The 13742-nt window shown below is 38.9% G+C and overlaps 1 protein-coding gene across 1 annotated transcript in view; it reads right to left on the reverse strand.

Moving 5' to 3' along the window:
* The window catches only part of LOC113407454 (inactive tyrosine-protein kinase transmembrane receptor ROR1), a 241766-nt gene that overhangs the window by 53831 nt on the left and 174193 nt on the right, over window positions 1-13742 (reverse strand). Inside the window, exons 3-4 of the mRNA XM_026656003.2 lie at window positions 7884-8171; window positions 5916-5946 (exon numbers count right to left, since the gene is read on the reverse strand). Coding sequence (XP_026511788.1) covers window positions 5916-5946; window positions 7884-8171 — 319 coding nt within the window. The remainder of the gene's footprint in view (window positions 1-5915; window positions 5947-7883; window positions 8172-13742) is intronic.

Genomic DNA, 13742 nt, shown 5'->3' on the forward strand with positions numbered 1-13742 from the left:
GAGAAGTAGGACTGAGTGGCCTTGTAGGCTCTAAAGATTTGCACTGTTTTGTTTTTGAGTGCAGTTATGTAACAAAAAAAAAATCTACATTTGTAAGTTGCACTTTCACAATAAAGAGATTGCACTACAGTACTTGTATGAGATGAATTGAAAAATGCTGTTTCTTTTGTTTATCATTTTTACAGTGCAAATATTTGTAATAAAAAAATAATATAAAGTGAACAATATATACTTTGTATTGTATATTGTCATTTAAATCAACGTATTTGAAAATGTAGAAAAACATCCAAAAATATTTAATAAATGTCGATTGGTATTCTATTGTTTAACAGTGCAATTAAACCTGCGATTAATCGTGATTAATTTTTTTTTTAGTTAATCGCATGAGTTAACTGCAATTAATCGGCAGCCCTAAAAAGAATTAATCTGTATGGTTTTATATTATATTCTTCATTAACTCAGTAGAAAAAGAACTGTATGAAAGTTGGTATGCATGAACAATTTTTCCAGTAGAAGTCAGAATGGATGCTTAGTTCTCTAAACCAGTGGCTCTCAACCACAGGTCCGGGCCCCCTTGGGGGACGCGAGCAGGTTTCAGGGGGTCCACCAAGCAGGGCCAGCATTAGACTTGCCGAAAGACCCATCACATGGGGCTGAAGCCCAGGGGCCTGAGCCCTGCCACCCGAGGATGAAGCCGAACCCTGAGCAATTTAGCTTCGTGGGATCCCTTGTGGTGTGGGGCCCTGGGCAATTGCCCTTCTTACCACCCCCTAATCCTTGCCCTGGCTTTTATACACAGAAAAACAATTGTTGTCGCACAGGTGGGCCATGGTGTTTTTATAGCATGTTGGGGGGGGGGGTCAGAAAGAAAAAGGTTGAGAACCCCTGCTCTAAACACCAGGGGACCAGCTCATACTTCCCTTTAAACTAGTGGCAGCTTATTCATTGACATCACTGGAAGAACGCTCCGGCTTAAAAGTAATTAGATTCTTTGGTACCACAGGTTGAAAGTAGGATAGGGCTGACTAGCCCTTTCACCGTTCATAGAAAGATCAAGTCCATGCAGTTTGCCATATGTAGGCATTTCAAAGGGGTCTTTAACAACCAATTTCCTGTCTGCTCTGTTTGTATCTCAACGATCCTTTGGCACTTTTTAATTTTATTTTGAGTAGGCATTTCTACATCCAGTGTGGTGTAGACAGAATTTCTTGCCTCCAGCACAAGAGGTGGCTGCATTTCAGTGGCTGCATGTATATCATTTGCAAAGTACCTTCATTCAAAATAAATGCTAAAATAATACTTGGTTTATAAAGAAGGGACCTTCATTTTAAACTCTTTGAAATACAAGTTTCTTTTGCAAACCAGGATATACACAGTAGATAGCTACAACATGCAGCTACAGTATCCTTAGAACATCACAAATAAGAAGAGCATTAAACTCTGTGTTAAAATAAGAGACAACGTGAAAGAAAGGACTGCCAGTGCCGTAGCACAGAAGTACCATGGTTTCTTGGTTTGCTTATAACCTGCAGTGGTATGTTCTTGTTGGGGTTTCTTTTATTTATTTACTTTTTAACTTAATGAATGATTACAGGCATTTGGCAGTAGCTGTAGTGAAAATGCAATTTGTTCATGCAAGCAGAGAGAATAACAATGTAAAGCATGCATGAATGGTCAGGACATCTATTACTGCTGCCATCCTTTACAGAAGAGTTTTCGAGCTCTCTTTTTTAAAATTCGTATGCAAGAGCTGGGCCATCTTTTTTTGGTACCACGTCACTGCAGAGTTATGAACCTATATATTATGTGAAGAAAAAGTGCTGAGTATGTGGCTTTTTAACATTGCTCTCAAAAGAAATACATGAATGACCAGGCACTTGTGGAAGATAAATAAAGACAACAGGGGAAAACATGTCCACTAAAGCACATCACTATCCTCAATCTATTTTGTTACCAGTGCAGCTTGTGTTATTGTGGGTAAGGGGAGAAACACAATTAGATCAGACTAAAGTGTTGACGAATTAATACCTTTCATGTATATAGCACTCTTCGTCCAGAAGGATCCCAAAATACTTTACAAATTTAAATGTTGATTCACAGACGCAATCACCGCTACATACAGTGAAATGTGCTAACTACACAACAGTTTTGGACAGCAAGGGAAGAAGAATATAATCTTACTGCCATTTCTATGGGGATATTAGGTAAGCTGAATGCATTTACCCAAACTGAATTTGGCCAGAACTTCAGGACTAATTCCTGCCATGTGATCTATATGGCCCAAGCAGCCAGGACCTCAGTTCTATGTCTCATCTGGAAGAAAGAACTTCCACTAGCAAGGTAATACACTCCCTAGTATCACATTAACTCAAAGGGAAACAGACCATCTACCAAATCACAGTTCTGACTCAAACTGAGTCGGGCTGAGTTTTCTGGCCAGTCACAGATGGAAGCAGGCATTACTCACACTCATGATCATCTGGGCATCCAACAGCCGTGAAGTTTCTAAAAGAACCTCACGGTTGTGAGCCAATTTAATAATCTGAGGGCAGATGCAATCAATGGATTCGGATGTTACACAGAAGAGACAGACTCCAGAACCTATGTGTCTTTGAAGAAGGTGTCAACCAAAATATCAGACAGTCCAGGACAATTTCTGTTGCTATACAAACAAATATGCCGCCATAAGATTTATCTTCCTCGACAAAATGCTCCATGTCCCTGTACAGGAGATTTGCAGTGTCTGTGTTCTTTACCTCTGCGGATCACAGATTCAAGCAAGAGACATGGCACTTAACTTATGCACTGTGCTTTTACTTTTAAAACTGGCTCTTCCCTAATGAGGAGCTAGCATTTTGGTTTAAATCAAATTTTATCAGACTTGTTTAGTTGCTTGCTTGCGATGAGAGGAACATGTTTGAATATATTAAATAATTTTCTAGAAAAACATGTTAGGAAAAATAATAAGAAAAGCAATGTTGATTTCATTTTTGGAGTCTACTTTACCCCTCTATTTTTCCTTAATTTTTCCCATCACACTATTTTTTCCCTAGTTATCAAGTTAATACTCTTGGAACCAAACTTTGCTGTTATTCTGTTAAATGTTGCACTCATGTAATTGGCAGCAAAATTGGCCCACTGTCTTCAGGACCCCTTGTCGAGGTTTTTATTCTAGTTTAGTATAGATTACTAGTTTACCATTACTTTTCAATAAGCATCTTCCCTGATTGACCCCCCCCCAATAATTACACATAGTTAAGTTCCGTATAGCGCAAATTTTCTACAAACAAAGCACACTCCATTTACTGTTCATATTTCATGTTTTCCACAATGTGTATTACAGCATAATCCCCTTTAAGAGTCAATCTACACTTTTCTGGGGTGATGAGGTGTGATTCCTTAAAGTTTATTTTTTGGTTACAAAATTATAATATACACAGATAAAAAAACAGCTATTGGAAATAAACTCTCTCTTTAATTTCCTCTTTTTAACACTTTTGTATTTGTACACATGCAAAATAATGGGTCATGTGTGCTGAAAATTAAATGAAATCCTTTATTATTAAGGAGAAAACACTTCCTAAATTAGTGCCCAATCTAATGTACTTTGGAGTTAGTGACTGTCCTTCCATAGACTTCAATGGGTTTTGGATTAGTCCCTTAGAACTCAGTAAGCACTCACTGAAATCAGTTGGAACACTCCCATTTATTTCAGTGTGATTAGATCAGGGCCTTAGCTAGCTGCGCAAAGAAGCTGCCATAAAGAGAGAGGCTGGAAGAAGTCCTCAAATATATTTCACTTAAAATTCTGACTGGCCAAGAGAGTGAAAAGCTAGCCTTTCTTCCTCTTCTTTCTTTGCTTCACCTCTGTTTTCTTGCACATTTTCTTCACCAGACAGTGACACCCAGTTTAACTCATCCAAACCGCAAAACCTCTTTTCAATAGAAGCCCAACACAAACGTACAGAAGATTGTGTCTTTGCAAGTTACTAATCAAGTCTCCTGAACTGCAGAGGAACACAACCTTACCCAGTACTGGGATTTAACAGGCACTTAACAGTACTTTCCTCAAGGTTAGAAAGCTACAAAAGAAGTCTAAGTGGAAATAAAAAGCTCTCCCTTCCTAAACAAACCAAGGTGCTTTTATTTAAATTACCTTCAGAAAGAAGGACAAAGACACATTTTGTGATATTCCATTAGAGGGCATCATAGCATGTCATTTTGCGATTACAGGCTTGTTTTCCTTAGATTGCAACAATCACATTTATTCTCTGCAATACGGACAGAGTTAACTGATCATCTTTATACACGGAACATTCACCAGCCTCAAGATTTCACACACCTAATAAATGTATTTAGTGGTTTAGTGTATTTGTTTTGGTTACTCTTACATTTATTTTTTAACCAATGCAGCTTCCTCAATGTCACAACTGGTCAGGTTTCAGCTTTATTCCCCCTGTGCATGCAGGTAATAAACTGTACACATAATACAGGGCCAGCAACTTGACTTCAGAACTGTAGAACAGTTGAAGATACTTTTTAAAAAGAAAAAGTTAGGGTAATAACACAAGATCAGCAACTTGCATCTTTTATCCCATAACTGGATTCATGTGGGAGGATCCTTATGCCAGTGAGAACTACTGAAGTCAATGGCGCTGCCTACAGATACGAGGGTACATCTATGTGAAGCCAATTACAGGGCCAGGCTTTAACACCTTGTCTACACCAGGGCCGGCTCCAGGCACCAGCTTACCAAGCAGGTGCTTGGGGCGGCCCCTCCGGAGAGCCGGCCCTGGTCTACACTGCCACTTTACGGCGCTGAAACTTTCTCGCTCAGGGGTGTGAAAAGACACACCCCTGAGCGATGCAAGTTTCGGCGCTGTAAAGTGGCAGTATAGAAAGTGCACCAGTGTTGCGAGCCGCGCTCCCAGCGCTGGTAGCTACTCCCCTCGTGGGGGGTGGTTTTTTTACAGTGCTGGGAAAACTCTCTCCCAGCGCTGGTGCCGTGACTACACAGGCATGTTAAAATGCTGCTGTGGCAGCGCTAGAACGTTGGTAGTGAAGACATACCCTAAGTTCCAGTATGTAATGTTGCTATGACATAATGAAACACCACTTCCAAGTGCACATTTCATGTGTAAGCACCTCATCCAGTGAACACTTCTAATAGGCATAGTGCTTACTACCATCCTCTAGTACAGGGGTAGGCAACCTATGGCACACGTGCTGAAGACGGCACACAAGCTGATTTTCAGTGGCACTCACACTGCCCGGGTCCCGGCCACCGGTCCGGGGGGCTCTGCATTTTAATTTAATTTTAAATGAAGCTTCTTAAACATTTTAAAAACCTTATTTACTTTACATACAACAATAGTTTAGTTATATATTATAGACTTATGGAAAGACCTTCTAAAAACGTTAAATGTATGACTGGCACACGAAACCTTAAATTAGAGCGAATAAATGAAGACTCGGCACACCACTTCCAAAAGGTTGCTGACCCCTGCAATAAGTATGACTACTCGTGGTAATAAGAACTACACTCAGTAGCAAGTGTTCGCAAGATTGGGCTCTAACACATAGTCGGGCCATATTCTACCCATATTCCATGCTCATTATGCCAGCTGAAGTCCATGGGATTCCTGTGAGAACATTAAGCGTATCATGTGGTCTAAAGCATTTATAAAAGAAAATAATGTTGAAAATTAAAAGAGTCTGGTGTAAGAAATAGGACTCAGTATCATAATAGAAAAATGTTCCTATGGAATAGATCATACAGTTATCCTAAATTACTATATATTATCTGAATTTAAGCAGAATGTATAACTGCTTCTATCACATAAAATGGTGAGTTAACGTTTGACTGCTCAAATCCAGAATTAATAAACCAGTATCATAGACATGAAACAACTTACGATGATCCCGGACTTGCTGTTGGCGGGGGACCTGGTGAAACGACAGAATAAAAACAGCAGATATTAGTTATGAAGAGATAGCTAACACAAAGTTTTAGCAAACCTTTTAAAAGATGAAAGCAATGGTATATCACATGGAATGTGGTTTATTTATTTTAGCAGATGATTCTCAGTTTCCAAAAGCAGAAGACAAAACTGTACCATACATCAGAAGCTGTCTAACAAAATGTCACAGTTTAGGGACACTGCACCTCTATCTATTCCTGCTCTGTGGTCCCTCAAGGGAGCCCACTCTAGGCTCCCGGATCCTCAGCCATGACCTCTCTTGGGTGAAAACCTGCATCTCTCTCCCTCCTGACCGGAGTTCCCTGTCTACACTGTTATAGCCCCAGCAAGTCAGACTGCCTCAACAGGCCAGCATCTCTGCTTTGCTGTCTCTCCAAAGGCTATGCATAGCTATAATTGCCAGCAGTCACAAGTTACCACACAGCTCTTTTTAAGAAAGCATATTTATTCTTAAGGTGAAGCATTACAGAGAAAGCACATTAAAAACAATAAAAGAATATACATGCATACTAAAAAGCTTACAGAAGGTCATCCCAACTCCAGCCTTGGACTCTGGTTGGTGTCAGTCCTTCAAAACCCACAACTGGGATTTTCCCCGTGGTCACAAGTTCATAACTGTCTCAGAGTCAGAACCACCATGAATAGTTCAATCTTTCCTTTACGCAGCTTGGGCCTTTGATCTTGGCCTCATGTAATCACAGATAATCAGCAGACAATGGCCCCCTTTTCAGGGCATAGCTTCACCTCTCCCTAGACTTTCCCCAGGAAATCCATTTAACACTTTTTGTTCCAAAAGTCCATGCTTGTGTGGCACACTGTTCAATACAGTCCTTTCAATCCCCAGGTCTTATATCTTCCCCTCACCCCCATAAGAGGAGACACAGACCGCTGCATGGAAGCAGCTCCTGTCTGGGAGCATGTGAGCCGCTTGAACACACGAGCATGACCAGGGACAGCTGTCGGTGAGCCTGGTGCCCACCTCAGTCCGCAGGACTGAGGGCGGTACAGCCACGCCGAAGGAGCTGCCGGTGCGGGGTGCTGGCCCGACATGCCGCTCCTTTCCCCACTGCAGTTCCCGGTAGAGCCCTGCACCTCCGTGGATACAGATTTATATCTGTGGATACAAATTTGTATCCATGCAGGGCTCTATGCACTTGCAACACCTAGAAACTATAACTGGATGAATACTGCATCATTTGTTCGTGTGAATATTCTTTTGAATTTAAAAAAAAAAAATTCTCTTTAGGTCTGATTCAAGTCCATTGAACTCAATGGATAGATTCCCGTTGATTTCAACAGGTTTTGGATCAGGGCCTTTGACTGTTTGCACACCCCTTTTGTATTTGCTTTCTGCACTTCCTGCAAATATCCTAGCAACTGAGTTCACTGGCAGGAATGCTCACTGAATCAGCAAATTTTAATTAGTGTTGCATAATATTTCAAATTGATATTAAGTATTTGCTCCAGAAATCTGATTATGAGATTTAGTCTGCTCCTGTCAGAAAACAGAAACATACCAGGTGTCTGTTATTACCAGAGAGCTTTGTAAAAGTGAGAATTCTATGTATTTGTCCAAACAAAATAGCCTGACTTTCAAATACCGCATCCTCAGAAGCAACTATTTGTGAATTATCTAAAAGCCAAGAATTATTCACAGACATTATTCACTGAAAATTTTTGAAAAAACAGTAAATTTGAGGAAAATCTGGATAATTTATGAAAAAAAATTAAAAGTTATCAAATAAATTATTCATACATATTATTTGCTGAGTTCTTCAAATGAGTAATCGGGGGTCCGTGTAACCTTTTCAGCTAACAGGACTGTTGTCTCCAGAGTTGTTCACTTGGTAATTTTCATAAGCAATTGTTTAACCAGAAAGTTTGAAGGGAGAGAAATCTTACCAAATTTTACAAACAACACGCCGGTTGTGGAAACAGTCTTCCTGCCATTAGTAGCAACACACTGAAAGTAGCCAGTATCCGTAGTATCAAGGTTTCTTATTCGTAATCGAGACCCATAGCTTGTTGCACGAAAAGATATCCTCCTGGGTTCTTGAACGACTGGGGCATCATTTTTCAACCAACGCACAGTTGGAGAAGGATTGCCGGAGACTTTACAATGCAGTTCTGCAGTTTGGCCGAGGGTGGTGGTTATGTTATTCATAGGCTCATCAAGAGTCAAGAAGTAATCTAATAAATACAGGGAAAGATGGTGAACAATGAATTCCAATTTACAGAACAATGTTTTAAAGAAATCTCATTCTTGCCTTATGTAGGCAGACGAGAGAACTGAGTGTAAACAAAATCAGACAATGACAAACTTCAGCACTTCTGAGTAGACCGGCCATGCTTTTCACAGCCAGCATTATATCCACTATAACGTCGTGTGGTAGTAAAAGGAACAAGCTCAGGTGCCTTCACTAGGGACAATGTATCTTATTTAGAGAAGCACACTATACTTGCAACTTCTCTTTTCTCTGCACAGATATGTGGTTAGAAAAATGGGTGTTGTGAGCTCTCTCTCTCAGCTTTCCCCAGTGTTATATTACTTTGCTTCATTCAACATAACAAACATTCAGTAATTTGTTCATTGCTTCTCATTGCACTTCTTGCCTCACTTCATAGCCTTACAATTATGGGGAGATTTTCAAATAAGATCAGGAAGGATATTTTCAAGTGCTCAGCGCCCACAACCGGGGCCAGATGTTCAAAGGGGCTCAGCACCTAACAGCTCCCAGTGTGACACTTCTGGACAGATTTTCAAAAGAGCCCAGCACTCAATGGGCTGAACTCTTTTGAAATCTGACCATTTAGTTTGCTGATTAAGTGGGTACTTAGTTCTTCTAAAAATCTGGCGCTTTATGCATTAGGATCTAAATATGAAATATGAAATGATCCTAAAAAAGAGCAATTTTAAAATGAGTTGCAGAATAGCATACATTTTAGAGAAAAAAAATAAGATTTAAATACATCTTCATTAATGTTTGCAAAGCACTTTGTAAGTGTTATAATCTTCAAGTATACTAAGGAATAAGGCCAAAATTCAAAATGGGGGAGATGGGGACATATTTTGGTATTTCAGGATATTATCTTGCAAAGACTGTTTAAGTCAGGATTCACTCTGAAGTAGCTCACACGATAGGTGTAATTATAAGATGAAGAATTCTTTAATTTTCTGAAGATGAGGAATGTTAAATAAAAATTTGGAGACGTTCATCTTTTCTAATCCATTTGTGAACATTGTCTTCTTCCGTCAAGGGCTGTTTTATCCAACATCTTTCAGTAAAAATACTACTTCTGGTTAACAGTATTCAAGGTTTAATTAAGTCCTTTCAAATCAGAGACCTAGATGGATTGGGGTATTAGTAATGGGATACGTAGCCTTTCAACTCAATGTCACAGGTTCAAAGCCAACTTTGGGCACTAGTGACCAAAAGGTATTACCATCTGTCAGCTGTCTCAGCAGCTAGGCCAAGGAATGAATGAGCCATAAGAAGTATACTTGGGAATAAACCTTTCAGGTCAAGACTGAAGCATGCTGGTGGGGAAATTTCTGATGTATTATTTATGCTGTGCCCATTCTATAGATACCCAGAAAAGTTCAATCTCCTTGTTTGCACTCTAACACCAGCACTAAACCCACTTAATTACAATAAAAAAAAAAACTTTGATTATCATGTATTAAGCTCAGCATTAAAAACCAATGAAAAGGTTGGTAAAGCAGCATATACTGACTACTGGCAAAATGATCAACATGGTTTGTACAACTCCATTAAATACCATCTTTGGCTTCACAGGAATGATGAACACATATGTCTTAATCTATTACTAATTATTATTATTATTTATTTCTATTGTGGTTACTCAGTCTCGTCAGTCTCACCCCCTGCCCTCTATGCTGCCCCCTCTCCCTTCCTTCACCTTTCCATTTAGCTAATACCTTCCTAACTAAACCACCTCCAAAAATTGTGGCGCCATTACGATGTTTCAGTCAACATCGTTCACTCTGCTTGTGTGTTCCATCTCTTTCCCCCGATCCTTAGACTATTTAGAATGTAAGCGCTTTTGGGTAGAGACCGCCACTCTGTTTGTACAGCACCTAGCACAATGGATACCTGCTCTTGGTTGGTCCCTAGGCATAATTAATTTTAATAATGAAATCTCTACACACTCATTGTGCCAATTAGGTGAACTTCTAATGTGCTGACAGGAGCTGGGCGAGACAACAGTGGATCTGTGCTGTCATGGATATGGTGATCCAAGAACTCCTGTGCAATGAGTACAAACGGGCAGCAATCCCTGTTCCAGCCCACAGGTAAGAGTAGGCACCAAGGTGGGTAACAGACATGCTTCTCTGCAATTCTGACTCTGGGCTGGGAAGGAGGATTCAGTCCCCCAACTCCCAGTCAGTTCTCCACACAAGCCTAATATCATATTTAATCATTTCTGCATGCCTCTCTGCAGGACTAGAAATACTTTCGACTCACTATCTTACAAAACGCAGAAGTGTAATCTACATCAGCTCACACATTCTTGGGTTCTCACTGCAATCTGCATTTAATAAAATGACATTAATAGCATGGAATTTCTGAATAACCACATTTAATTATCCAATATAACATTTCTATACCATGCTGATCTATATAATTCTTCATTGTATTTCAAAGGCAGCAATTTAGCTGCTTTCTATACAATACAGTCAGAAAGTGGAATATTAATTTCCTTGTGACCATCTTGCTGACAACGCCACAGACAACTAATACCATATACATAATGTTTCTTAAGAAGTAAGGCATGAGATGTCAGGAATGAAGTGAGTGTTGAGTAGATTTCAACAAGCTTGAGAATCAGTGTATAGAGACCAAAGTAGTAGTCATAATTGACAGTGATGTAGTACTGGTTATATGGAGGATACAGAAAGGTTATTCTGAAGTTATAAATGGAAATAGAGCTTTAAAAAATGGTGATTTTGGTTTTGAGGAACGTCCAACCCTTTTCTAAGGTTTCTATTTGTTTTAGTGCTTAGTTTCTTCCCTCCCAAGTATCACACTAACCTTAAAACACACGGTGAATCTGCCGAATTTAACTCAGTTTAGCTTCACATCCATAAATCTTGCATCCAAACCATAAATCAGACAAGGCTACAACCAATTGTGAACCTGAATAGAGGTTTGAGTTTCTAGTAAAGTTTAAACCTGGGCAATTTTCATGTGGCTTGGCATTTCGTAACGAAAGTTTCACATAGATCAAAGTAGTTTTATAAGTGAAAATAAAATAAAGGTCTGACAACACTTCCAAAAATCCCACACTGTTGTACCTACTTACTGAGAGAGGTATGGTAAGAGAGAACTTCCATTGGTATATGTTAAAGGCATTATACTATTGAACTTAGCCAGACTGGAGAAGTTCGAGGTGGGTGAGTGTCCCCCATTTTCTTTTATTAATCATTATTAAGGATTAGGGCTGTCAATCGCAGTTAACTCAAGTGATTAACTCAAAACAAATTAACTCTATTTTAAAAATTAATCGTGATTAATCACAGTTTTAATCGCACTGTTAAACAATAATAGAATACCAATTTAAATTTATTATAAATATTTTTGGATGTTTTTCTAAATTTTCAAATATATTGATTTAAATGACAACAAAGAATACAAAGTGTACAGTGCTTGCTTTATATTATTTTTTATTACAAATATTTGCATTGTAAAAAAGATAAACAAAAGAAATAGTATTTTTCAATTCTCCTTATACATGTCCTGTAGTGCGATCTCTTTATCAAGAAAGTGCAACTTACAAATGTAGATTCTTTTGTTACATAACTGCACTTAAAAACAAAATAATATAAAACTTTAGAGCCAACAAGTCCTCTCAGTCCTACTTCTTGTTCAGCCAATCGCTAAGACAAACAAGTTTGTTTACATTTACGGGAGATACTGCTGCCGCTTCTTACTTAGAATGTCACCTGAAAGTGAGAGCAGGTGTTCCCATGGCACTTTTGTAGCCGGCATTGCTAAGTATTTACGTGCCAGATATGCTAAACATTCGTATGCCCCTTCATGCTTTGGCCATCATTCCAGAGGACATGCTTCCATGCTGATGATGCTTGTCCATGCTTGTTAAAAAAATAATGCGTTAATTAAATTTGTGACTGAACTCCTTGGGGGAGAATTGTATGTCCCCTGCTCCATGGTTTTACCCGCATTCTGCCATATATTGTGTGTTACGGCAGTCTTGGATGATGACACAGCATATGTTATTTGATTTAAGAACACTTTCACTGTAGATTTGACAATACACAAAGAAGATACCACTATGATATTTCTAAAGATAGCTACAGCACTTGACCCAAAGCTTAAGAATCTGAAGTGCCTTCCAAAATCTGAGAGGGAGCATGCTTTCAGAAGTCTTAAAAGAGCAACACTCCAATGTGGAATCTACAGAACCCGAACCACCAAAAAAGGAAAATCAGCCTTCTGCTGGTGGCATCTGACTCAGATGATGAAAATGAATGTGCGTTGGTCCACTCTACTTTGGATTGTTATCGCACAGAACCCATAATCAGCATGGAAGCATGTCCTCTGGAATCGGGGTTGAAATATGAAGGGGCATACAAACGTTTAACATATATGGCACATAAATACCTTGCAATGCCGGCTACAATAGTGGTATGCGAACGTCTATTTTCACTTTCAGGTTACATTGTAAATAAGCATTATCTCCCATAAATGTAAACAAACTTGTTTGTCTGAGTTATTGGCTGAACAAGCAGTAGGATTGAGTGGACTTGTTGGCTCTAAAGTTTTACACAGTTTTATTTCTGAGTGCTGTTATGTAAACAAAATTACATTTGTAAATTGTACATTCACGATGAGGAGATTGCACTACAGTACTGGTATGATGTAAATTGAAAAATACAATTTCTTGTATCTTTTTTACAGTGCAAATATTTGTAATAAAAATAATAATATAAAGTGAACACTGTACACTTTGTATTCTATGCTGAAATTGAAATCAATATTTGAAAATGTAGAAAACCTCCAAAATATTTAAATAAATTGAATTCTATTATTGTTTAACAGTGCAATTAAAACTCTGATTTAATCAAGATTTTTTTTTTAATCTCACAATTAATTTTTTCAATTGTTTAATAGCCCTATTAAGGAGGCTTGTGACTCACAGCATCTATTCTAGACTATTGACTCCCACCCTGCTCCACCCTACAACATTGCTGCATCTATTCCACTCTTTCAATGAGCATTGATCAACTAATATACATAGCTCAATTCCTCTCTTGAATTCAGGCATCTCTCAAACCATCTAAAAGAACAGGAGTACTTGTGGCACCTTAGAGACTAACAAATTTATTAGAGCATAAGCTTTCGTGGGCTACAACCCACTTCTTCGGATGCATATTGAGTGAAACATATCGAGGAGATATATATACACACATACAGAGAGCATGAACAGGTGGGAGTTGTCTTACCAACTCTGAGAGGCCAATTAAGTAAGAGAAAAAAAACTTTTGAAGTGATAATCAAGGTAACCAAGTACAGACAGTTTGATAAGAAGCAAGTGTGAGAATACTTACAAGGGGAGATAGATTCAATGTTTGTAATGGCTCAGCCATTCCCAATCCCTGTTTAGCCCTGAGTTGATTGTGTCTAGTTTGCATATCAATTCCAGCTCAGCAGTCTCTCGTTGGAGTCTGTTTTTGAAGTTTTTCTGTTTTAAGATAGCCACCCGCAGGTCTGTCATAGA

This window comes from Terrapene carolina, unplaced genomic scaffold, assembly GCF_002925995.2.
Source record: "Terrapene carolina triunguis isolate 2854851 unplaced genomic scaffold, T_m_triunguis-2.0 Scaffold211, whole genome shotgun sequence".
In the NCBI taxonomy this organism is placed as follows: domain Eukaryota; kingdom Metazoa; phylum Chordata; order Testudines; family Emydidae; genus Terrapene; species Terrapene triunguis.